Here is a 27789-nt window from a genome sequence, read left to right as displayed (position 1 = left end):
ATGCCTTCCATTATTCACAGCATTGCTTGTGAACAGATTGCAGGGCAGCACTGCTGTATATGTAGTTAACATGGCTGATCTTTATGATCACCTGTGGTGAAATAGCTTTTAAAGTTAAATATTCTGTGTTGTAAATGCTGTCTATTTCCCTTTTTTATGCCCCCCCCCCCCCCCTCCCTTCCCCGATTTTTGTCAGCAAAACAAAATGTTTTGAAATCTGCTCAACTGAACATCTTTCAGTGCTGAGAGCAATGATGCAGGCACCATGCGCCTATTCATTACTGCAAGTGTTAACAAAGTAACACTGACTCATCCATACACCCAGAGCTATATATATCTGAGAGAAGCTTGCACTTGTTAAGCTGCTGATCTGTGGAGCCGAATATATATATATATATATATATATATATATATATATATATATATATATATATATATATATATATATATATATATATATATATATATATATATATATATATATATATATATATATATATATATATACTTTCCAGCTGAAGCCTGTGATATTGGCAGATAATTTATATATGTATGAATGGAGCTGATCTTCCCAGGAGGACTGTCTGTTATTGCTGGAGCACACTGTATGAAAGGGTATGGGTCATAGGGTAGACAGTATGAAGGCCAACCACTAAAGATTGACAGGGCTTGGGTCATCACATGAAATAAGTAGTCATGCCTAAGGTCAGTAGATCAACAGTCGAAAAGGTCAACGTGAGTTTTCACGTTTTTTTTGTCTCGAATGCCGACTTAAGTCAATATGGATGCCGTATCTATTCTCCATCCACTCCCCTAGTGCAGGAATGGGGAACCTCTGGCCCTCCAGCTGTTGTTGAACTGCACATCCCAGCATGCCCTGCTACAGTTTTGCTATTTGGCCATGCTAAAACTGTTGCAGGGCATGCTGGGATGTGTAGTTCAACAACTGCTGGAGGGCCGCAGGTTCCTTATCCCTGCCCTAGTGGATGGTAGGTTATGAAATACTGCCTGTGTTTTGGGGGGAAATTAAAGTCCTGTCGACCTTCCCATTGTTGACCTAATGCTTGTGTCGACCTTCTGTCCCTGTAGACTTGTAGTGGTCCTAATGTTTGTCAACTTAAGTACTGTCGGCATAGCGAACGTATCCCCTATGGGACTGGTTCCTGTGTAGTGTGTTTATGGAGGAGATGGCACTATGGTGTCAGCGCCACCTATTTGCTGCGCCACTGTGCAACTCTGAGCCACCCCACCAGAATATGAATGCCACCTTGGACCACGTTGTTCCACCCATCTGCCCTTTTGTAAAGAGCAGTATCTGGGTTGCCACCTCTATTCTGGCATAACAGTACAGTAAGGGAGATTCTTCACTTTTACCCCCCAACTCACTTGCATCCCCAAGACAGCGGCCCTCCCACCCCTTGCCACCTGGAATAACAACAAGCTAATCGCTGGTAATACAATATTTAAATTTTTATTAAAGAGCTCCTCAAAGAGAGGCATGTAAACTCCACAAAAAAAGCATTTACTACAAGTATATTTATTTATTCAGTTTCTTATATAGCGCAGCATATTACATTGCACCTTTACAGTTTTATAAAATGTAATAAAACAAACCAACATAGAGGTAGGAGGGCTCTGCTCGCAAGCTTATACTCTGCCTGCAATTGTACACAAACTTTTGTTTCATGCAGAGTTCTAAACAATAGTAGTAAAATCATTGGTAAATAATTCCACAGGCACCAGATAAACAGAAAACAATAAACAAAATTATACAGATGGACAAGCAAATGGGCAGCAAAGTGACAAGTCTGGGAACTATACGGTGCTCTCAGGAGTAGATGCTCTCTCATTAAGACTGAATTGGCAGGGGTCGCATTGAGATGCTTTCGAAAAGTATTGTGAGCCCTCTCCATCAGTTACATACTGTATGTGTGCCAATAAGACCAATGTTCCAGAGGGGTGCTAGCCAAATAAGAGTATGGTAAGTATTCTGTTTCCATTGTAAAGTGGAGATTGACTTTTTATTTTTTAATGACTTTCAGTAGCGGGGGAGAAGTGGGTAGTTTCCATTTCTGGGCTAGAGCTGCACGGGCCGCAATAAAAATACATGCCCTAGGACCTAACGTTTGTGGGACAAAACATTGTCCAGAAATATTTAACAGTGCTGCTGAAGGAGAGGACGGTAGCGATAGTTCCAGGATCTTATTACTTAAGTGAAACACTTCCCTCCAATACACAGTAATAGACGGGCAAGAACAAAATATATGGTAAATGTGACCAATTTCCCCTGATTGTCTCAAGCAGAACTTGGAACATGAGGACCAAAAGGTTTTCAATCTTTCTGGGGTTAGATATAACTTTTAAATGCATTTCAGTATGTTTCAAGCATCTAATTCCTTTTTTTTTTTTATAGAGATCCTCTAAGCTTCAAAAGTGATAAAATGGAAAGTGATAAACAGCCAGCCAATCAGCTCCTACCTGCCATGTCACAGACTGTTTAAAAAATGTCAGACAAGAGCTGATTGGTTGGTTGTTAATCACTCTCCATTTTATCACTTTTGAAGATTAGAGAATCTGGCCCCTATATGTTGTGGATTTCTTTTAATAGTGTAGACCGTTATAGCTAAACTGTTTGTTTTCCACAAGGTGGCAGCATAGCCCACATTCTGAATGTATTCCTTGTAATTCTTTGCATGGTGAACAACTTCACACAAACGGTCAGGGGCTGATTTCATAGTTCAAGGGCAAAGCAGAAAAAAAAATCAAAGTTGCACCTGGGCAAAATCAGTGTTACTCATCATGTTTGGCAGATTTAATATGTGCAGGGATTTAAGTTGGCTGCATACCATGCAATGGTGCGACCCAGCAATGCAGTGATGTGGGGATAAATCGTATCCACTGTGCATAGTTACACGACAGTGTGCTGTATCTTTCCATGCTGCATGTAACAATATATCGCCGATGGGTTTGTCCCATTGGATGTGCAGCACATTCTGTGAGATAATTCAATGAATGATGGCTGGGTATGACTGATCAGGAATGTGCATGCTATCAGAATGATTTCTTGTACAATATATCTTATAGTTTGTACCCTGATTTGTCATAGACTTTAAATTGCAGTGTGAAAATTAAACTATGCAGTATATGTAGAGCCTCCGTAATGGCTGTCAGTGTTTATCCTATATGTAAAAATAGGACATTTATTTTCATCCCATGGAGTGCAACATGGTCTGTCCTTGTGCAAAGTTCTCCTTTTGTTTTGCTCTCAACAATGAATCCGTGTCTAAAATCATCTTTAGCTCATTTAGATTTCTGTATTAGCTCTCATCTGTTTGACTACTCCTGGAGGCAAGTCCATTTTTTTATGGAGTCTTATATTTCAAATTATTTTGATCGAGGTCCAGAAAATCATATATAGAAATCAGCGACAAGACAGGCAGCAGTTATAAAAGTTTTAAGTGTTATACCTCGAAAACTCTCAGCACTTTATTTTGCAGGAGAATTCATAAGGCATTACCTCTGGTAAACACTGTTCTTTCACAAACACTGTGCAGCTAGCACACACTGTCTCATATACATATATAAAAAGTGTATTAAAGAAACCAACATTTTGGGGTTTGTGAACCCCTTTCTCAAGGTGTACAAAAAAACAACAGTGAAATACATACAGAATTGTGACTGCATACTCACAGTATCCTCGCTCCGGGCAGCTGAGCGGGGGGGGGGGGGTGTGTCTGACGGGTGCAGGTTGTTTTCATGTTGCCTGGCAACCCTCTCTCACTGCATAACGGAGCCGCCATCCAATTCATTCCTGGGACCGCTGCAGGAGGATAGAAAAGCGGACTGTCTAAACTCCTGAAACTGAGGATCTGCCCTCCTCCTTAATTCCCTTGGGTGCCGGACAGTTTCCCGAGACTCGGGGTCCCGACGGCCACCGGCTATCCTCCCTCGTGGGGGTCCATGACCCCATAGAGGGGAGTATAGAATAGGTGGCGAGCGCAGTGAGCCCGCAAGGGGCTTTGTTGCGTTCGCCATGATGTCTGAGTCCGGCCAGTCGTGATCCCGATGTCGTGCTAATGACTGTCAGGACCATATACCTCACCCAATTCCCTTTAGCCCACAATGAAAGCTGGCAAAGCATGAGAGCCTGTGTCAGTTGGAAGCTATTAAAACGGCTTCCAATGGTTTAGGGGTCCTATGACTCACTGCCTTTGCTATGGAGAAAATCACACCCACATTTGTTTGAAGCTTCAGTTAAGTGAAATGATTTGTTCATAGGAGTGTGGCTTTTGCCACAACACTCTACTTAGGAGTTCTAAATGCAGGGAACAATGATTGATTTTAATATGCTGGTGTAGCATGGAAAATGTGGTTAACAGCAATGCTGTGTTGGTAACCGGTAAGCTGCATGCTTAGTTTTTACAATGGTTTATCTTCTATTTTGTTCATGAACATACAGGCTTTCCTTTTAGGTTAGAATATCAGGTACTTCTGTACTTTCACGGCGCCAGCATGGCGCCGCGGGGCTCGCTTCGCTCGCCCACGCTGCGGGCTCGGTGGCTCGCTACGCTCGCCACGCTAATTAAAATCAACTCCATGCCAACATGGATAGTGGAGGTATGAACTATTCATGTTGGCATGGCGTTAACTTAGTTTATTTTACTTAGTTAGTGGCGAGCGTAACCCAGAAGTACGTGCGGCGCCATGCTGGCGCCGTGAAAGTAAAGAAGTACCGAATATCAAAATAGGGGACTTCTTTTGGTAGCAGGCTCCTCCCTTCTGCATCCCAGTATACTTCAGTTCATTTTAGGTGCCCACAGAAGTGGGTGCTGTGCTGACAAGCTGCAGACTGCAGCTGTTTTTTTTTTATGGCTTAAGATAGTTAGGATCTTTTTTATTTTATTAATAATAGTTAGTGCAGGTTTTTTGCCAGTGTGGGACTTCTGTTAGAAGTCCCCTACACACTGAGAGCACAGCAGAGGCTGACAGAATCGCGTCCTGTCAGCACTCTGTGTGCAGAGGTAAGCGGCTGCTCCCTCTGCACAGCGCTTAACCTCTGCTGAAGAGAGGTTCTCCTGGGCTCTGGGGGGTTCAGAACCGGCTCCCTACAGAGGGGGATCATAGGGCACAGATCCCCCGTGATGGCGGCTGCCATCTTGAAGGGCTTATGAGCTGAAATCCCTTTAAGGGAGGTTAAGCTCATTACAGGACGTCCATTGCATTGCTGGACTCCTCCAAGTGATCCCTAGAAGAAGGAGGGGCACAGGAGGCAGTAGAAACACCGGGGGGGGGGGGGAGGAGAATGGGCGGCTGAAGGACGAAAGGGCCTTTTTGGCGGTCTCCCCGCAGAAGCAAGAGATTGCTCTCTTCCTGGTACTGGCGCCATTCCTCCCTGCTGCGGAGCTGAGGCAAGGCTGAAAGCTATCTTTTCACATTACAGAAGGAAAAAGTTTCTCCATTTGGACAGCATTGTCCCCGCTGACCGCTGAAATCTCTGCAGCAGATAAGTACACTATATGTATTACTCTGTGCATTTTGCCTAACCTTGTGCGCTGTGATTTTATCATGACTGAGGGGTGTAGTCCTGCTGCTGTGGGGGATAGAGCGCCTGTCTTGTTAGTTCACTGCAGGTTCTGGGGTGTAAAATGTACATGTGAACAGATGGACCCAGGGGATTGACCTCATGTGAATCTGTCCCCAGTGGAGCGCAGCCCCAGAGGCCTGAGAGTCTGAACCTGCGTGGGCAGCTGAGTTTGGAAGGTTTATGAATGCCTTAGTTAAGGCTTTAGATAGACAGAGAGATGACCTATTAAAATCTCCTGCTCGGTTTTCGTTCCCACAGACTTCTGGGGTATCTGTGTCTCCATCGCACCTGTCATGCAGGACACTGCTCAGGGTGTCCATAAATTAAATGCATTCATGAAGCAGTTAAGCAAGTCCTCTAAAGATATTTCTCCTAGACACCCTTTATCCACACCTCCGCTGTTTAATATTGATGGAGATGAGGAGGGAGTGTATACAGAGGATGCCACTTGGGACCAGTCAGAGGAATTCGTACCTGCTGTTCTTGGAAATGAGGATTTGATTAATGCAGTTAAGCAGATGTTAAACTTGTCTGAGGAGGATAAGGTACCTACACATTGTGTTTTTAAGAAGGTTCGCCGACCTATTCATAAATTTTTAAATCTGCATCTTTGGGTGGATCATTTTCTCATGGAGTCTCTTTGGTCAGTGCTGTTAAGCATGGAACCAGGAGAGTTTCTGGCAACGGTGGACATCCAAGATGCCTATTTGCATGTACCTATCTTTAAAGAACATCAGTCGTTACTACGGTTCACGATAGGGGAAACCCATTTGCAGTTCCAGCCTCTGCCATTTGGTCTAGCCACAGCGCTGCCGGTCTTCACAAAAGTGATGGCGGTCATGGCAGCGGCCCTCCGGCTGAAAGAAATTGTAATTATTCCTTACCTCGATGACCTTCTATTCAAGGCAGAGTCAGCCGAGAGATTACAGAATCATTTGGCGGTTGCGACAAAATTTTCTTCGGGATCAGGGCTGGTTACTAAATCTACCGAAGTCCCATTTGATTCCCACTAAGAGACTTCAGTTTCTGGGGGTAATTTTGGACCCACACTTGCACCATGTGTTCCTACCAGAATCCAAGGCGGTGGACATTTGTCATCTGGTAAGGTTGATTCTGCAGTCTCCACCCCCACTGTTTGGCAGGGAGCAAAACTTTTAGGAATGATGGTAGCAACTTTTGAGATTCTGCCGTTTGCGAGGTTCCACTACAATGCCACGACTGTGGCTTACTTAAATCATCAAGGCGGAACTCGCAGCAAGTTGGCAATGCTGGAAGTCTCGAGGATTTTCAGGTGGGCAGAGGTGAACATTACTACCCTATCGGCCGTGTTCATTCCGGGGATCCAGGACATAGAAGAGGATTTCCTCAGCAGGAAGAACTGCTGGAGGGGAATGGGCGCTTCATCTGGAAGTCTTTCAGGAGTAATGGGCCCTACACACATGGCGATGTGTGTAGGGCGACCTAGCTGTGCTAGGTCGGGCCGTTCTGCTCAGCACACATAGAGCTGACAGCCCACACTCAGAGCGAGCGGTCAGCTCTGTGTGCTAAGCGAGCAGACAGCGCCAGTGTTCTCCGGTGGGAGAACCCTGCCGATATTGATGGACACTGTTCCTCAATCTCGGCCAGCGACAAAGACGTGCGGGTACGCACATTGCTGTCGATTTATAGCCCCCACACATACACCGATGTAAGGGCATTTTCTAAGCGACTTTGCCAAACTAAGCAAAATCGCTTAGAAAATGCCTTAATATCGGCATGTGTGTAGGCCGTATTAGTGTCTCACTGGGGGCTCCCAGAGATAGACCTGTTTGCGTCCAGGAACAATTGTCAGGTGTCCAGGTTCTGCTCTCAGACAAGGGATTTGAGACCGCTTGGGCAGTGGATGCCATGACAGTGTCATCTCAATTGAGTGAGCTTATGTCATGGATGAAAAAGAATTTTGTGACTAAAGAGGAGTTTCACAGTAATAAGAGCTCTAGATCACAGACAAGCCTAGAGTATGACTTTGATTCTAAGGATACGGGGTCTGAAGATTCCCTAGCTTCTAGTGCAGAATCTGGCGAACTAGTGGAGGAAGAGCGTGTGTTTTAATTTGCAGCTGGTTGAAGTTGTCCTTAAGGATCATTATAAGCAGCCAGTGAAGTCTGAATATGATGCCGTATTCGAGGATAGGTCGAAGAAAGGGAGATGCTTCCCAGTACATAAAGGAGGGAAAGATGCGCTTATTTGCATTAGCCCATTCTTTCGTAAGTATATCTGCTCAATCAAGCGTGTGGAACGTATGTATCCGATTGAAGACGCAGGAGTAAAGAATGATCTTAGGTCATTAGGTCGACACCGTTGGGTCAACAGGTGTCTAGGTCGACGTGTTTAGGTTTACATATGCGTTAGGTCGACATGGGTTTTTTCACTGTTTTTTATTTTTTTACTCGAATGTCGACACATTCGACATGGACAGTTTGAAGTGAACCGCAGCCTCTCGCATTGCTTGCTTTGCTCGCGATGCTTCGGGCACTATGCCCCCCTGCGCTCAGCACACTATTTTATTCTCACACCCCGCCCTAGTGGATGGTAGGGCATGAAATACCGCCTGTCGGCACATGTCTGCTCAAAAAACAGTGAAAAAAACAATGTCTACCAAACGACCTGTCGACCTAACCCATGTCGACATAATGCATATGTCGACCTAAACCCTTGCCCCATGTCGACATAGACCCCTGTCGACCCATCGGTGTCGACATAATGACTACCTAAGTGCTGTCGACAATACGACTATATACAAGGTTTCCTGAAGGCAAAAAAGCCCATGTTATCAGAAAACATCAGGATAATATGTGAAATACAGATGTTTTTGATGTAATTGAATACCATCCTAAAGCTGCGTACACATTCAACATCATGCCTTGCTACAGTTTTGCTATTAGGGAATGCTAAAACTGTTGCAAGGCATGCTGGGATGTGTAGTTTCACAACAGCTGGAGGGACACAGTTTGGACATGCCTGGAATACATGCTGAGCAAAAAAGCCCAGTGTGTGTATACACCTCAAGGTTCTAATTTCAGACATTTCCTGCCATTGAGGAAGTACTTGGTTCTCTAGAGATTGTAATGGTTATTGTGCAGATGGTAAAATGTTTCTGTTTGGTATTATTTACACTGTATAAGGGCAAGTATACATTTTTTTTGGCAAAAAGTATTTTCTCTTATAAAGCTAATTGTTTTTGTTTCTGAAGTGTTATGTTGTTTTTGAAGGAATACCCTATTGTGGTGGTATGCAGTCAGTAGATCTACAGTGTCTAGTGCTACACAGTCAGATTGTCGACACGGAAAAAGTAGACATGGGTTTTTAATTTTTTGGCAGTCGACAGGCAGCAATTCATACCCTACCATCCACTACGGTGCGGTGGGAGAATATAATCGAGTGCCGAGCACAGCAAGTCATGTAAGGTACACTTAGATGGTGTCCATACCGACCTATGTCGACATAGACCCCAAAAAAACATGAAAAATGCATGGCCACCTTTTGACCACGGTGACCTTGTCTACCAATAGGGTTTGACCTTTTGACTGTAGACCTAGACGTTGTAGATCTAATATACCGTAACCATTGTGATAGCTGTTGACGTGTATGTAGTTCTTCTGTGTCCTCACATAAGTTCCACTGAAACTGGATGAGATCCAGAGGATTGGCCTATGTGCAGAACAATCAAATCTTTCCAATTCAAGCTCTGTCTGAGAAGCAGGATCAGCCAGTGTGCTGTTGGCACAAGGCTTGCCAGCTGTCCTAATGTTCCCCATAGACCTTTGGATATGTGTGGTGACTTGTGCCAAGAAGGAACGGTTTATGAAGGAGCGGAAATTCATTCAGGACTGGCAGTTGCTTGTCGGTCTTGGTCCTATGTACTGTCTTTGGAATTCCAGTGCTCTTCTGAATTATATGAAAAATAATTCATAGTGTTTAGATCATCTCTCTCCCCCGTACCCTTATGGAAGTACAATTATCACGGTTATTGATACTATGATTGTTAAAGAGAAATGGAATCTGCTGCACTTCACAAGAGGCTGTAAATGTAAAATGGTTTTCCAATCTAGAGTCTATTTTCTGTATTCTCCCTTGCCCATACTAGCTACAGTGATATCTGGCCTATCCGGAAAATGGGTCACTGTTTATGAGCAAACCAGTGAACCGCTGTACTAATATATAGTATACCAGCCTGTCAAAATGACAGAACAATAGAACAGTACTATCAGCACCGGTGGCTGTGTGCACCCAAAAGGAGCAACACTTGGACCAGGAGTAGCCAACTCCAGAGAAACACAAGGGTACACTGCGCTAGATAACAACAAATTCTAAATGAATAGCGATTTAGTGCCAATTGGATGAAAAAAATGCTAAATATTTATTAAAAACCATAAAATATAATGGACCCCCCCCCTAAAAAAAAGGGGGGGGGGGTTATAAAAAGAGGAATATGATGTAGTCCAGTTCATACTGTACTGTAGTTAGTTGAAACCACAAATCGATGGGTCCGTTCCTTTTGGGGTCTCCAAGATGATAGCTGATTATTTGTATCCAATGTGTCCAGAGTGATTTTATGGCAGGATCTTTATGGAGTAGCACTCTCCTGGTGTAATACCTCTGGTGCCTTCCCTCTGGGGCCTACACTTGCTCTAATCGGGACAAATGATTGCCGGAGGTTACAAATTGGATTACAGAGAGTTCCGGATCCAAGTAGTGGTACAAAGTGAAGTTAAGAACTGGATGGGGGTATTCCTCAGATCCACAAACGTGTTTCGCCAGGTCTCTGGCTTCATAATGGTTCATTATGTTTTATGGTTTTTAATAAATATTCAGCATTTTTTCATTTAATTGGCACTAAATTGTTATTCATTTATAATTTGTTGTTATCTAGCGCAGTGTACCCTTGTGTTTCTCTTGTACCCAAACGGGGGCTGACTACCCCCTTTTTCCACACTGCAGCTTGGCAGAGCACCTCATATCTATTGCACCCCCTATACCAGTGGATAACTTGTTACCCACCACCCTCCCAGCATGTAGCCAACTCCAGTCCTTGAGAGCTCCCAACAGTGCATGTTTTCCAGCTCACCGCGCAGGTGCACTCATTACTGACTGACATTTTCATTTGATTTTCAAAGATTCACATTTGGAGCTAATTACTTCACATGTGATTCTGTGAGGAGACCTGGAAAACCTTAACTGATGGTAGCTCTCGAGGACTGGAGTTCACTATCCCTGACTTGGAATGACTTGGAGTGTTCAGTGAGAGAGCTGAAAAGAGGGTAACAATGAGGGACATAAGTGAAAGTAGAAAATAGAAGGAGCGATGAGGACCTACAACCTTCTGACTGCCTCATGATCAGCCTTTGATTCCAGGCATCATGAGTAAAGACAACCATTTGTTTGTGTTCTGTAAGTGGGCGCTGCAGATCTCTTGTGGCGTCGTATAAATGATGACAGGGCTGAAACTAGGATTATTGTCGCCTGGAGCAAGGCATACCTTTCCAATGCCTTCACGCACTGGTTATCACATCCAGCATCTGGGGCATGTGACCCCCTTAACCCCCCCCCCCCCCCCAGTTGCAGCCCTGATATTAATAATCTACCACACCCATTGTTGCTTGCTTAGAACATAGACATCCACAATAATCTTTGTCTTTATGCAGTACTTTTATGCCTTTTTGTTAACATTTTAAAGTCTCCTTCAGGTTAACAAAATTTAAATGAGGTAGATGCCTGTCTGCTTAGTTTTTCTACAAGGAAATTAGACTTAAATATAAGTAGAAATTATTAGATTAGTGCACATGGAGGTAAACTCACCCCCAGAGCGTTTATGTGCTAACATGGTATAATCTGTAGAAATATGCTTACAGGACTATGCTACAAATTTACAGAATTCACATTTATATATTTATATACATATGTGGGCCTGACCATAAGAACTTTCTGCAAACTTATGGCAAATCATGCGGCAAGGTCACTGGAACATTACATTTTTGTCTGTGCTTCTTGGGGCTGCTGTAGTTTTGTTCCAACGCTGTTGGTATATCATAATGCATAATTTTACTATGACACCTTCGTTCCCTGAACCATTGGCTTTGCAGCTCTGCTAATGTGTGCATGTGAGGGTTGTTATTGGGGCAGGTGCTGTATAGTAAATCACTGTTAAGGTGTGTACACACTTGTACAATTTAGACTATATATACAATTTAGACTATATAGTCTATGCAGCCAAGACTTTCTGGCTGCGATATGGGAGCACGCATCGGGATCGCAAGGGTTAAAACTTGTGCCCTCTGCATGCGATACAGATGAGATTTTCACTATATAGTCAAAATCTCATGCACACAGTACAAGTGTGTACACACCATTAGACTAGTGTTCATTCTTGCATCCTGCACCTAATCATTGAGGAAGGCATATTTCATGTGCAAGGGATAAACTTTTTATACTCCATGTAACTCAACAGTAGCGGTCAGCTGTAAAATCTCTTTATCTCTAGAGCAGGGGTCCTCCAACAGACAAAAAAAATTACGGGACCCCAGAAAGTTACCTGCTGAAGATCACATAACATGTGTAGTCAACAGACAGCACATACATGGCAGCATTGTGGAGGCACAGAGTGATGGGAGGAGTCTAACATAACAGACAATTCAACAGATTTTTCAGACTCCTTGAATCACTGACTAAGATTAGAAAAGTCATCACCTGATGGTCAGCAACATAGTCGCGACCCCATACTGAGAAGGTCGGGACCCACTTGGGGGTCAGGACCCACAGTTTGAAAACCGCTGCTCTAGAGAGAGAGGTGTGTGTGTGTGTGTATATATCTCTCTATCTCTATCTCTAAGTGAACGCACAATCTTGACTGGTTGTGCAATGGATATTATGCACATCGTGGTGTTTACCTACGATGTGCCCTCCTGCGGGTCGAGTGGTTGGTCCTTTTAATTACACGCGCTGCTCGTCTGATCAGTCGTTATCGGCAGCTTAGGTGAATACAATCAATCATAAAGGTAGCCATACATCTACAGATTGATTGTCAGATTGGGCTGGTTAGAACGAAAACCTGGTAATAAGTGAATGACAATTTTTGGCAGTTTTCCAGCATTTCAAAGCAAATGGTCAACTGTCATTTACTCTCATCCATTACCAGGATTTTGTTCCAACCAGCCAGATCTGAAAATCGATCTGTAGATGAATGGCCATCTTAAGAATGGTCGTGTGCAACAGCTGGTTCGTACGACGGATTGTGTGCACATCGGGAGTACAAAAACCACCAATTCATTAATCTGGAACTGCCGAGGGGGGTTGAAGAGAAATCTTGACAATCCATCATGATCGTCAGCAGGTCGTCCTGATGTATGGCCAGCAATACTCTTGGGTCTGATAGTCCAAATACTAAATAACATCCAGGTGCCTAGTTGCAATATACTTGAAGCACCTGGGAGCTCCTCTACTTTGCTTATATTGCTTTTATTGATACAATTTGTAATCTGGAGAAGATTAATGTTTTTTTTAATCTACAATATATTGAGAAGTTAAGGAAACGTTACAGAAATGACCCAAAGTTCCTGCGACAATGGTAATTTACTATAATTCCAAATATAGTGACCAAAAAGCAACCTATTTTAACAATTAGTTGGATTCCTACATATTTGTAATGTGATATTTCTTCCAAGATGGCTCTACTTTTCTGATATAGGGGGTATTCAATGTTGGGCACAATTTCTGACAGGGAAAATGGCGCCTGCCGCATATTCAATGCTGCTGTTTCCGACTGCATTTAAGGCAGATCTAAACTAAACAGATCCGACTTTTGATCTCAACAATCCTAGTCCATTTTTGCAGACACGCCCCCTTTTTGACACGCGACAGTTTTTTACACTGTTGCCATTGTATTTTATAGGTATACCCTTGTTACTATGTCTGTATACGATTATCTGTATGCTTTTGATTTATTTTCTTTGTTAAATTTACAGATAATTTTTTTTTTAAATAATCAAATTTTCTTTTCAACTAAATTACAAGTGTGTATCATTCTAGAAGACATACCGACATTTTTCCTAAAACCACATATACTTTGATTGCATATATTTTATTCATGGCTTACTTTGTGCACTTATAAATTAGCATACTAGTCTTTGATGTTTTTAAGCTTTTGCAAGTACTACCCACCAGGGTCTGTCCAGTGCCTCTGAAAATCTGTTACTCAGAATGCTTATTTTCTAAGAAGTCAGGCTCCTGGAGACATTTTCCATAATTTTCAAATCTTGACTTAGTCTTAGATAATTTCACCCAAAACACATCTCTTGTAACTAAAATGGAACGTTTCAGGCATGCCAATATTCTGGTACAACTAGACATTTGTTTCTTTTAACAAAATCTGGAAGCTTTGCATCTCTGCAGAAGTCTAAAAACAGACCTGGATCTACATTTACTCTCAAACTACTGTAGCCTTTTTTTTTTTTGGTCGTTTTTCAAATGGCAGCTGCTAGCGAAATAAATATATATATATATATATATATATATATATATATATATATATATATATATATATATATATATATATATATATATATATATATATATTTTTTTTTTTAATTCTTAATTTTAGAAGACACTGGGAAAATGAAGAATTTCAAATAAACTTCTCCCCAAATTTGTATTTTCTAAGAGAGGGCCACCTACTGAATTTGAACACTATCATCAATGTTTTTGTACCTCCCACGCCTATGCTATTGGGGTGTGGTATACGGCTCTGACAGTCAGGATTGTGAATGTCCTTATACCGACATCAGAATCTCGACCACTGATACTCTGTCAGGGGAGCAAGCGTAGAGAAGCCCCTTGCAGGCTTGCTGCGCTCGCCACATATTCTTTTCTCCCTCTATGGGTCTCGTGGACCACCACGAGGGATAATTGCCCCTGTCAGTGGTGATCCTGACTGTTGTCCATTTTACAGTCTATATTCCGATGTCTGTGTACTGACAATCGGAATCCTTAAGGTCCATACACACTGGGGGACTATGCCCAGCGTGTATGGACAGCGATGATGTCAATCACCTCTGTGGGGAAAGCCACTCAGTGCATACACACTGAGCGGCTTTCCCCCTGCCCGGCGCCAACGGAGGGGGGAGGACGGTGTTGTATAGCGCAGAGCTATGCAAAGCCGTCCTCAACGCCGGTCATCTGCTGGTATAACCAGCAGATGAGTGGCTTTCCCGGCGATGATGCGGGTGCGCGCAGCAGCGCTCATCGCTGGGGCATACACTCTGGGAGGCTTTGAGCTGAAAGCCGCTCAAACAGGCTGTTTTGAGCGGCTTTCAGCTCAGTCGCCCAGTGTGTATGGGCTTTTACTGTCGGGATGTCATACGGCACCCATGCTGTTATTGTTTTTTTTTTAAATGGTAGAGAAACTTTAATTGCAGCTTAAAACTGTACAGAAATGAACACTTCAAAGGTGTACAGTCGTGAAAATGACAAATACGCTAGGCCAGGAATATTCATGGTGTGGCCCACCATTTGTTGTAGGACGTCTGATGGTTCCAAATATGACTGTGCACTCCCTGAAACCTTCTGTGAGCTGAGCACAGTTTCTTCTGAGCAGTGTGTAGAAAACATGACACCCATGGTCAGAAGTGGACCTTTGCATTTCAGAGTTTTTGTATGCTATAATGTTATTGTTGGGGCCTTTCTGAAATTTTGCTTTGTGGCCTGGAGAATGCACTGGCCTGTCCACAGGTAAAAAAGTTATCGAAAACAACGGTTGCAAACAAGTAGCCAGTTATGTGGTGGAATAAGCAAGTATTACTAACTGCCCTTGTAGTACCTTAAGCTGCCTGGTAAAATGTAATAGGATGAGCGATTCAGAAAGTGAGAGATTTGGTAAGAAAGCTCCAGTACTTTTGAAGCAGCAATCATTTACTCTGCAATACCAGTTTGACTTTTGAAGTGTAAATGATTGCCGCTTTAAAAATACTGGAGCTTTCTTACCAAATTTCTCATTTTCTGAATCTCTCATCCTATTACATTCCACCCTCTGTATTAGCATAATGGTGTGAATCCTGATATATTTGATATATTTTCGGTGCTTGTAGTGCTGAAATATAATTGTATGTGCACTTTTTTCATCTTCTGTGGTTAGGAAAGCCCAATGCTCATGAGTCATTACCCTGGATTTTTATAGTTAACGTCCACTGTCTGCCTCCTCCCTTCCGCAAAGCCAAAATGCTAATACTATATTCCAAATGGATCATCGTATAAACTAACCAATCCTTTACTGTATTTTTCAAATATTAGCCTCCTTTTCTGAGCTACGGTTAATAATCCTGCTGGTGTCCTCCTGGAATTTTGTTAGTCTTAAAAATAAGAGATTACAACATATGAAATTGTAGAACTAATGAAAGATAATTCTAACATTATAAAGAGAATATAGTTATACGGATAATTCAGCTTTAGAATTCAAAACCTACAATTCCTTTCTTAACCCCTCCTTTTTTTTTGCTGCTGTTGTAATTCTCTGTAACGTGGTACTTCTCTTTTTATATTGAAACTTGAACCCAACAACATTAAATCATTATTTTGTTAAGGAGCAAATTCTGCCCTTCAATCTATAAAATTGACACTGTTTCGCCTCTAATTATGGCCGTTTTTGAGGGGGCGCGGATCAGTTGGTCACCAGCAAGTTGTTAGACAGTCATTAGGTCGACATGGGTTAGGTTGACCGGGTCATTAGGTCGACATAAGGGTAAAAAAAATAAATTGAAAAAAACACCCCCTATGTCGGCACAGTCAACATAAACACTAAAACGTACCCCGCATGATGCCTCTTTGTGCTCGGCGCACTATTGTATTCTCCCACCAAGCGCTAGTGGATGGTAGGGCATGCAATACCGCCTGTCAGCACAGGGCGGCTCAAAAAAACAGTAAAAAACCCTGTCAACCTTATGGTGGTGTCAACATTTGAGGGTGGGGAACTGATGTGGCTGCCAATCATAAACTGTGGACAATCTGTACACCACCAAAACATACTTTACTGCACACCACCACCACCACATAACTGACCCTAGTAATGACAGGTAGGCATAATTACTTAAAGTAATATTTTTTTTTCTCTATTTTATATATAATATAAAACACTTTTAACCTAGCGGGCCGTGATAGAAAAACGCTAATGCTGCAGAGTACCATGGTAAAGATCTAGTACGTATTGTCGGGATGCCATAGTGTGCATGTCTGGATCCTAAACACCTCATTGTTAACTACATCCAGTTTTTTCTACTTTATTATTTTTCATAACAACATTTTTTTTTTTTTTTTTTGTTTAAAGGGGCGCTTATATACAAGGCATGTTTTGTCATGTAAATAACTGCCCCTTTAAACAAAAAATCGTAACTATTGTTCAGCATCCCGCTTGTTCGCCACTCGCAGACACTTTACTGCTTCCATTCGGAGTCGTTGTGTATTGTAAAGCCTTAACAAAAATTATGAAAAACCCATGTCAGCCTTTTCCATGTGCCTGCCTACCATCCAATTACCCATTTTAGCAATGGTACCTAACAGGATGCCTCACCTCTTCTTTTGATGTATGGTAAAGAAGTTGTAAAATTTCGGGGGTCCAGGAATTTCTCTCACTTTTTATTGCACTATTACCAGGTTGCGTTCAGTAGGAAACTCACACACCGTCTCGGTCAATAACGCAAATTGGAATTTTTGAATTGGAACTCTGCTTTCCCAGTTATTTGTATTTGTGCATGCTCTGGGAGTTTCATGAAACAAACTTGCATCAAGGCATGTGAGTTAAGGGTGCCATACACTAGTGCGTTTTTGGTCCGTTTTCACCTGATTCTAACACATTAGGCCGAGAAATCAGGTGAAAAGTGTAAAATAATGTGCGTGTGTGTGTGTTAACCTTCGATTCTGATCTGTTGCACAGTCCTGTGCACGTTGGATCGGAACTGGCAATCACCATGGCTACCGTAAAGTTTTATCAGAAGCCGCCTCCATGACTGGGATTGCTTATGATACATCTTATTAAAAAGGACTGCATACGGTTTATCATATGTGAGCCTGGTGTCTGGGAAGCTGCTGCACTTTGTTTCCCTTGAATTGCTGTCTGCAATGGCCTGATCCTGTTCTGCAGGATCCGGTCACAATGATGCGTGTGACCCCATACAGCCTCTTTGCAGTCAAGCGGGAACCACTTGACCACTTTGTGTGGCCCAAGCCTAAGGGTTGTGTTTGTACATATTTATCTATTTTGAGAAATCTACTTCTACGGACCATTTATGATCTATTTACAAGCTTTTCTATGTTCATTGTTTCATCAAGTAATACCTACTGTATAAGTTTGGATTGCATTTTCACTATTGTGTAGCTAAGCAACCTAGACAGACGCTGAGGTATGTATTATTTAGCCCTTCTGCTCCACGGGAGGTGTCTGTCCTCCATGAGCTTGTCTTAGTACACCTGCAACACCAAACACTTGACATGCTGTAAGTGTAGTGTGATACCACAAATTAATCTGTGGAATTTGTGAACTTAATGCAGCTGGACTTCCAGCACAAACTACTGCACTGAAAGTTGGTGTTCTGATCCATGCTTTTGTGGAATTTGACTCCGCCCAAGTTATGCAATGGAACCAGACTTAAGGTGCCCATACACGGTACAATATTCATGTGCATTTTGAACTAGTTTGCATCGATTTGCATGCGATGCCACTGGGACCTAGTTCAAAAAGCACGGGCTGCACATACTTTATGTGCTGTGCGATGGAATGCCCGCAGGAGCGCGCATTGCATCACACCGCACCCTCCCACTCTGTATGGGCACCTTAAGTTACAGCTCTGCAGAGGAACGTAATTGAGGCAGAGATTCTAGATAATAAGGTTATGGTGCAGATTAGACTGTTTGTTTATATCACATATCCCCAGGAATTTTCAATTCAATAACCTAGTTTCAGCATTGCTATGACTTATCAACAGGTTTAAAGGGCAAATGCTCTGGGCAGCTTAAAGTGGCTTGCTCACAAGTTTTTGGCCCTAGGCATCTTGAATTTTACATTTGGGAGCGATCAGCTACCGGTGGCGAGCTGAAGAGTGCGAAAAGTCAAGTGTTTCAGCACTCAGGTGGGACTTTTCTTGGTTTGGTTGGGCTTATCTGAAAATTTGGTTGAGTTTATCTGTGAAATTGGCTCTGCTGAGCAATAACGGATACCACACTAGCAAAGCATCTGACAAGCCCTAGTTTAGGTTAAAATGCACAGGTATCCCAGCTCCAGTTGTACATTGAAGTATCTTTTTGATCTTTTTTTCCCTGCTAGGAAAACACATTTTGTTAACACATTGGAGAGATGTTTTGTGTGGTTGCTATCTGCATTTCTGCTTATCTTATGTTGCCTTTATTTTAATCTTTGTTTCAATTTCCAGTTTTGTCACATGTTGAAACCTAATGACTATGATAAAAAAATTATATATATATATGGGTTTTTTTTCTACTGCCACTGATGTGATTAGGAAAACCTAATGCTTATGAGTCATTGACCTGGATATTTATAGTTCTGTCTGATGTCTGCCGCCGCCCTTCTGCAGACCTAAAATGCTTTCATTTCTCCGGGTTTCCCAGATGGAGAGTTGGGTAAACCCATGAATCTTTATTTCTATTTTCACAGCGGCGCTTCCTTCTCTAACACACGCAGACTACACTACACACGCTGGAATCTTTTGTGTGGAATAAGACCTGGAATTAGAGAAGATGTAGAGTCCATACTGATGATTGAGAGCTTCCCTTTTAGCACTAGTTAAATGTGCCCTGGTGCAGTGGTGAAGATTTTAAGTTGATTGGTTATTAGCTGGGGATAGGGCTAACGGGATGCAGTTAAAATCCCGGCGTTCGGAATCCCGACCGCCGAAATGCCGACACATTCTCCCTCCGTGGGTGTCCACAACACCCCTGGAGGGAGAATAAATTAGTGTGCCGAGCGTAGCCGGCAAGGGGGGGGGGGGGGGCGATCCACGTCCCCCCTTTGTCTGCATTTCGGCTGTCGGGATTCCGGCGTCGTGATTCTGAACGCCGGGATCCTGATCGCCGGGATTCAGTACTGAATCCGGGCTAACCTAATGTCGGGTTTCATGGCATATTGGGAAGGTGGAAAACGATATGTACATTAGAAGAGTAGGGTAGATAACCGTTTAAGATCAATTCTTTATCTGAATGAACAATTACATTTTGAGTAAAATGTTTAAACAGAGTTTATGTTAGTCCAAGCATGATTTCAGTACAAATGACATTTTGGCTCCTTTTTTTTTGTTTTTCCTTATACCCTTAGGGTGGGTATGCAGTGATTAGGTCGACATGAATTATTATTTTATTTTTAACAGACTTGGTCATACTTTATCATCCCAATGGGCATAGAAAGAGAATATGAAAGTGTGCCAACCATAGACATTTATGTCCACATACACACCTGAACCTCTGACTGACCTTTTCCCATGTCGACCTCTTTCATGTGTTGAACTTTTGACTGACTACCTAATGAACCACACCCCTTAGGTGGGGTGTCTATTATGGACCATAAGAAATGAGTGTAGAAGCTGGGATCAAAAAGTTGCAGTGCACCAATTTATAAAAAAATAACACTTGTAGATCGCACTTGCTATATACTTGGGAGACAGATGTAGATGATTTGGCAATGCTAGGATGAAGGCCGGGGCCAACAAGCATGTAAGTTGGGTGACTAGGCATTTCATTCACACATTTTAGGCATCTGAGCTTGGAACCAAACAATGCATTTTGCCCCATTTTTTTGTAGTCCTGCTGCTAGGTGGCTGGGAAGATAATTGGTACATAGGCCAGCATGTAAACCACAGAGCATCAGTCGCTATTACCACTTTTCCACCAAAATCCTGGGTCCCACTGTTCCTGGGTTTTTCCCATGTAGACAGTTTCTACTGAAGGGAAAACAGGGCAGTGGGTGGGGACTGACGGGCATCGTGAGCACCAGTAGGTGGGCAGCAGCCAGCTGGGATTGGAGGGTAGCGGTGAGAGGCGGCTGCACAATTGCAAGCCTCCCCTGTCCAGGACGATAATCCCGGGTTAGAGCAGTTTCAATGGCTCGTTACCGGAGTTTTACCCGCTAAAAACACTGCTTGGTAGCCGGGCAAAAATTGTGTGCAGATTCAACAAAACCCTCCTCTTAGCCGGGCAAAAATCCTGGCTCACTTTACCTGGGATATTTACCTTGTACCAATTTCCAAATCCCTAGTAGGTGCGTGTTCATGTGCAAAAGCAGTATATGCGTGTAGAAGCTAGTAATACAATGTTACTGGCTCAGTGGTTCCCAAACTTTTTTAAATCACCCCAGAGTATCAAAAAAACTTTCATGTCACCCCTAGGATAAAAACTTATTGAGAAATTTAGAAAAAAACAAATTAAATGAATTGTGTTTATGTCATTCTAAGGTTTAATTATGTGGGGAGGGAAAGGATTCACTTATATTTGTTCTCATAGTTTATGATTTATAGCCACCAGCACTGGTTTTGCCTATTACATTGACCATAAATAAGTAGCATTGCTCTTGATCCACCAACCTGGGGCACACCAGGGTGTGTAGGCACACCGTTTGGGAACCACTACACTAGCTGCTATTCAACTAAACATGGCTGCACCAGCTGGTGGCTGCCCTTACACGTACTGGTACCGCATACCAGGGCAAATCGCTCTACATTCCTTAACGCCACTATTCTAACAATTAATATGCACCTTAGAAAGGGCATCATTAGCCAAAATTTGTGGCACTCGCATATGTAAGCACTTTTTTTATTGGAGAATTCCTGGCCATTATCTGCCTGAAATAATGTACTATTCCCACTACCTGCTTTATATTTTAAATCTAGCGCACAATATCGTCATGTTCATGGAATCATTTTGTGACTTGCTTTTGTTTTATGGAGTTTAAAAACTCATACACACTATGAGATTCTTTCCAATCTGGCTGGTTGAAATAAAATCTCGAAATTTTTAGGAATAAATTGCAACCAACCATTTGCTCCCAAAAGCTTAGGAGCAAATGGTCAATTTCCAGATTTTCGTTCCAAATAGACAGATTGGAAAGCTATTCTTATAGTATGTATGGGCCTTAAGCATTGTGTTAGAAACATAGAATTTGACGGCAGATAAGAACCATTTGGCCCATCTAGTCTGCCCCTTTTTCCACATGCAGTGCTCTACACTGTTGCATGATGGGATAGACGTGACTGGTAGTGACCCCTAGGTTTCTCTGCTTGTATGAAAGTAAAGGTCCATACACACTGGGCGACTATGCCCAGCGTGTATGGACAGCAATGATGTCAATCATCGCTGCGGGGAAAGCCGCTCAGTGCATACACACTGAGCGGCTTTCCCCCTGCCTGGCGCTGACAGAGGGGGGGAGGACGGCGTTACCTAGCGCAGAGCTATGCGAAGCCATCCTCAAAGCCACTCATCTGCTGGTAATACCAGCAGATGAGCGGCTTTCCCAGCGATGATGTAGGAGCGCGCAGCAGTGCTCACTGATCATTGCCAGGGCATATACACTGGGCGACTTTGAGCTGAAAGCCGCTCAAAGTCGCCCTGTGTGTTTGGGCCTTAAGCCTTCATTTTAACACAAAAAAATTGTAGGTCAGAAAATGAGATTTTGTAGTTTTCTAGTGTTTGTCTTGCTTATCATGCTGGTAACATAAGTAGTTGATAATGCGTACACAAAGTTTTATTTAGTCTATTTTTCTATTCGGTTTTGCTTTATATAAGCAATATCTAATCTAAATAGAATGCTTTTGATTCTGCCCCGATGCGCAGTCCCGCACCATCAAAACCAAATAGAAAAATAGACCGTGCAGGCAAGAGCACATAGGGCCTTATTCAGATCTGAGCGCAGTACAAATTTGTTTGGAAAATGGGCAAAACCATGGGCACTGCAGGTGGGTCATATGTAACATGTATGGAGTGTTACATTTGTGAGTTATTTTGTTTCTGTGCAGGGTAAATACTGGCTGCATTATTCTTACACTGCAATTTAGATTTCAGTTTGAACACACCCTGCCCAAATTTTACTCTTTGTACATATTACATCTGCCCCACCTGCAGTGCACAAGCTTTTGCCCATTTTGCAAACAAATTTGTACTGAGTTCAGATCTGAATAAAGCCCTGTGCATCGATTTTTCACGATTTTTCGATTCGATTTTGCTTATAGAAGCAAAATCTAATCCTAAACGAAATCGAATGGTTTTTGTGCCACTTTTGATCTCCATTCGATTTGCGCTCCCATTTTCACAAAATCGAACAAAAATCTACTGTGCAGCCAAGGAAATATCGAATTCGATCTAGTAGTGTGTACAATGTACCATGAATGAATATCGAATTCGATATCTAATGCTAAAGTACAGATCTAATGCCAGATCTAATAGAAAATCGAATCAAAAGAAAATTGATGTATGTGTGTGTGTACAGGGCTTAAGGCCCATAGTACAGATCTGCATTACACGCACTAGTCCAAATTTGAATGCGTTTTCCTTGCAATTTGCTTATTACATAATGGAGCCCTGCTCATCTGTACGTCCAGTTCCCAGCAGAAGCAACATTTTAGCCCATGTCACAGCAGAAAATGGTGTGAAACCATTTGGGATTATACCACCTTGGACTCCACTCCTACAGTATTCCATGCCAACATAAAGGGCAGTATTCAATGAAAAAAATTCTCTGTGCATGGCGAGAGATTTTTTCTCTCGCCATGCACTCTCCCTGTTCCGGAGCCTCCTGCTCCCACTATTCAATGTATTTAAGACTCGCCGCCACTCGCGGCGAGTCTTAACCCCTGCTGCGGACGAGCGTCCGCGGCAGGGAGCTTTCATGGAGCCGGGGGATGGAAGCAGCCAGAGAGATTAAAGTCTCCCTGGCTGCTCCACAGGAATGTGGAGGGGAGGAGGGCTCCCCATGACCCAGTCAGCACAGGCTGCCCCCCCCTATAGCCAGCGGGGGACCCAGTATTCACGGCACCCGATCGCGCATATTAACGATCGGGTGCAGTGAATATATGAATATCTAATGAGCGGCTCGAGCGCTCCGGCCCCCTGCTGGCTGCACTGTGTAAAAAAAATAATTTTTTTTTAAAATATATTTTTTTTATTAAATATATATTCATGTGCTATAAGCACATGAATAAAAATAACATGCCCCTTCACAGAAAAAAAAATCCTGATTTTTTTTTTTTTTTTTTTTTACACCAAAATAAAAAAAAAAAAAACCTTTTAGTTTAAAAGTTCACATTCCAGCTCTCCATCAAAAGATGGAGAATTTCTACACAGAGAGAGACGGCGAAAATCACTTAGAAAGACGGCGAATATTTCACATTGAATAGGGTCACTTTTGGAGAGCAAAATGCTCCGTCCAAGGCGAAAAAAGCAAAAATTCTCCATAAAACACAGATTTTTTTTCATTGAATACTGCCCTAAGTGTAATCTTAGTGTTCATACTAGCACCCGCTATCTTTGAAAACCCATGCAGTTCCTCTTCCCTGCCTGGGGTGTCTGTCTGCTGTGGTGTTTCTAGGTCAGGTCCGGTTTGCATATCAGTGCTGATATACAGACCGCACTGTGCTAAAAGCACTCCAACAGACAGCAACACCCCAGGCAGGGAAGAGGAACTGCATGGGTTTTCAAAGATAGCGGGTGCTAGAATGAACACTAAATCTCCAATGTGATTCTCTTAATAGATTCCCTTATTGGCCTATATGTGCATGACATAACTGGGGGTACGGATCATACATGTGAATGCTTCTGACGCAGACTTCCTGGCCCGGGCAGCATGAAAAGCCGGCCATCCTGCGTAACCCATAGGTTACTCAGCTGGCCAATGTTCACACAAATGAACCGATGCACTGCATTCTCAGACGCAGCATTAGAACACATGCATGCAAGAGGCATCTGTTTTAACCAGTCGCCTCCTTCTGTTACATACGTTGGGACCACCAGTGCGTGCAAGGAGGCAGCAGTGATGCTCACACCATGCAAATCACATTCGGGCCCTCAATGAGATTACTGATAGACAGAACAGTTAACGCTGTGTGTGTGTGTGTCATCAAAGTAGCATGAGAAGCCAGGATAACTGACAAGTGTGATGACGTTTCACCATTTCAGTTCACTCCTTTCACATTCTTCAGCAGACACTTTCACTTTTGCTCTTTGGGTTTGGAAGTCCTGCAGGAATGGACTGGGGGAACATTATACAAGTGTTTCCCAGCAGGAGGGTTTAATGGAACATATATAAAGTTACTGCTGGGGTTTTATTTACCAGTTGTGTTAAGTCCCCACAAATGCAATATTTAAGTGTTCTACCTACAGTAGTATTATAAAAATCCCTACATACTTGTTTTTCTTTAAACTGGCATTGCATTTTTGGCAGGTTAGTTTTTGTGTTTAATCCCTGCCTTCTTTCTGTTTTCCCAGATAAATAAATGTGTAGTTCATAAGACACATGAAAGAAACTTTTTTTTTTTCTCATTCCTGAAAGTAATGACTCTGCTTCTTAACTACTTTCATATGTGGCCGTAAAATAGACGTTCTACCCAAAGCTTGAGTCGGTTATCCAAGCAACCAGCAAATGTACTATTTTCCATGTGGAAAAATATTCATTTCTAATGCCCCCCCCCCCCCCCCCCCCATCTCCTCCTCCTGAAGGCAGATTAGTCAGTGAGTGAACCAGCAGTGTTGCTGGTTACTGCTGCAGAATGGGCACTGAAACTCCTCCTTATTACAGGAAGTTACTGGTTCACTCAGCGCAGCAGCTCAAACCTCTCGTTAACATGTGAGCATTACTAGGCATTTCAGTCTGCAGCTCTGCAGTGTGTTTGCTTCTTCCCATAACAGCTGGGATGGAATGCTACTGCTGGGGGAGTGAAATTTTTCTACACGCTCTTACAATCGGCCTCTCAGCCTGGGGCTCTGCAGCTCTGCACAACATCTCGTTAACAAAGGACTTATTTTGAAATCGTGAAAGGAAGCCTATTAAATAGTGTGTGATGCTTATGGGAACATCCAACTTGGCAGATCAAGAATTAAGATGTTTGCATGCTAAAAGGATGGAGGATGCCAGCTCTGGATGAGCATTACAAAGGATGCTGTAGCTTATGGAACTCCTTCCACACTAGATTCCGAACTCCTTGAGACTAAAGTGCTGGAAGGACCAGCTTGTTTTTTTTGTTGCTGTAAGAGCTCTGGATTTTAGGCGTACGTTAAATTAATCCTGTCATTTTTCTTTTCTGCGCTGCTTGTTTTCCTGTTTATGAAGTAAACACATCCTGTGTATTCTCTGTGATGTGGGACGTTTGTGATTTAGCCGGCTGTGCTTCACTGGGAATATACAGCTCCCTTCTGGTCTGAGTCATCACATGTTGAATGAGCTGAAGTCCAGCGCTCCTCTCAGGCTCTCATTGTTGGTGGTTTTGTGGACTTTGCTGTATTTTTATGCCTCATGTCAGATCTCTGTACTGGCTTAACACCAGAAAAAAAACAAAAGAATGAATGAAAACCATTTTCCAATACGGATAACCTGGGAAATGCAGCATTGATTCAGCAGAATGCAGTTGTTTTCAGGCACTGAACAGCTGAGTAGTGTGTTTTAGCAACCAACTGACCTTGCAGGATGCAGTGCTTATTTTTACTACTACATAAAGAACACTTTTATGGCCACGCACTAAAGTATATTAGTAAATGATTATCTGTCTAGAAGGAGCAGCAACAAAACTATCTGGGATATCTGTGGATTACAATCTTGACCAGCACATTTTTTGGCAGTTTACAGTTTCTTAAGATGAAGCGGTGAATATTATGGATTTTGTCAGTTTTTACAATTTAGTGAATTCCTTTTATATAATTGAATTTTGATGTCCTTGTGGAATATTATTTTGCTAAATGGAGATGGAAGTATGAATGGACATTGTGTGACTTATTCACACACCAAGTAGTACAGGAAGAAGAGCTTTGGCTCAGAGCGAGACCGAATGAGCCGTGTGTGCATTGTGGTTTTGGAAGAGGGGGAAGATGATTCCCCAATTTTTCCTTCCAAGTTGCTTCGTGGAAATCCCTATCGTCATCCACCTCCTGGATCTGTGACGGTAAGACTGTAGTGTGTTCTCAACGTGGTAGTTTCCCAAAGATCCTAGGACTCTCTAACATGGAACTTTCACAGCAGAAGTGTAATTGGAGGGTATCTTTTCTAAAGTAGCATTTTATTTTTATTAGAAACGAAGTCATTCTACTTTTTTATTATGATTTCCTATTGGGGGAGAAAACATGGGGCGATTTAAACCCCATTTCTAAGACCTCTGACTAAATCGCTTAGAATTAAACACCAATTGCTGAGTGCGTATGCCCCATAGCGCTTCGCGGCCATGTGCGTCACTATCGCCAGGCTAGATATTTCAAGCATGCTTAAAATATCTAGTAATCGCCCGTGTTCTCTCTATAGAGAACATGGGCGGTGACCGATCGCTCAGAACACAGCGTTGGTTGAACGCTATGTGCTGAGTGATCTGAGCAATTAGGTGCCGCTCAGCACATCTCAACTCGCCCTGTGTGTACGGGGCATATGTGTTACTTCTCAAATGCTTTTTTTGTTGCTCCCTTAATAAGAATGTTTAATATGCACATCTGTGGAAACTTCGTCATAATTTTCACAATTAAATCTCCAGTATTTCCCATGAGACCAAGGCTTTTCCTGGTATGACACAAAATAAGTCTTTGTATTTAAAATCTTTTCATTTACTGTACTTTTACATTGTATATTCGTTCTTACTTTTAAATACAATGATATTGTTAATATTTGCACGTTGTTTTAACTTGGTTACTATACATACTCTTTTATACATTACAAACTTTCAAGGACATTTATGGTACAGTGTGAGTGTTACTATGTTTCAAGTGTTCTTCGTCCTCCTGTTATGTTCTGCCTGGAGCTATTCCCGTTGGTCATTGACACCCACCGATATTTGCATCGGGAGGCCAGGTTTTCATACAGTAAAACAAAATAGAACTCTTATAACAATGGATTTATTTTTTAGCATCAGTTACCCACTGGCGTTGAGAAATGACAGTAAGATCACATGTGAATCATACTTGAAATGCAGTTACTAACATGCAGTCAAAGCAGCACT

General features: G+C 42.5%; 1 protein-coding gene across 3 annotated transcripts in view; it reads left to right on the top strand.

Annotated features, from left to right (window-relative positions):
- ANKRD28 (ankyrin repeat domain 28) overlaps positions 1-27789 on the top strand; it is a 144849-nt gene that overhangs the window by 27138 nt on the left and 89922 nt on the right. The window contains exon 1 of one of the 3 annotated variants that reach the window (XM_083188971.1): positions 25388-26751. The exons of 1 other annotated variant lie outside the window; for it this stretch is intronic. In XM_083188971.1, the coding sequence (XP_083045097.1) occupies positions 26638-26751 (114 nt within the window). In that variant the 5' untranslated portion in view covers positions 25388-26637. Of the gene's footprint in view, positions 1-25387; positions 26752-27789 lie in introns of those variants that run through there. One more of the 3 variants, XM_083188969.1, reaches the window with a different exon arrangement.

The sequence above is a fragment of the Crinia signifera genome, chromosome 5 (genome assembly GCF_055691185.1).
Source record: "Crinia signifera chromosome 5, ASM5569118v1, whole genome shotgun sequence".
Classification (NCBI taxonomy): domain Eukaryota; kingdom Metazoa; phylum Chordata; class Amphibia; order Anura; family Myobatrachidae; genus Crinia; species Crinia signifera.
This window is presented reverse-complemented; position numbering and strand designations above follow the sequence as displayed.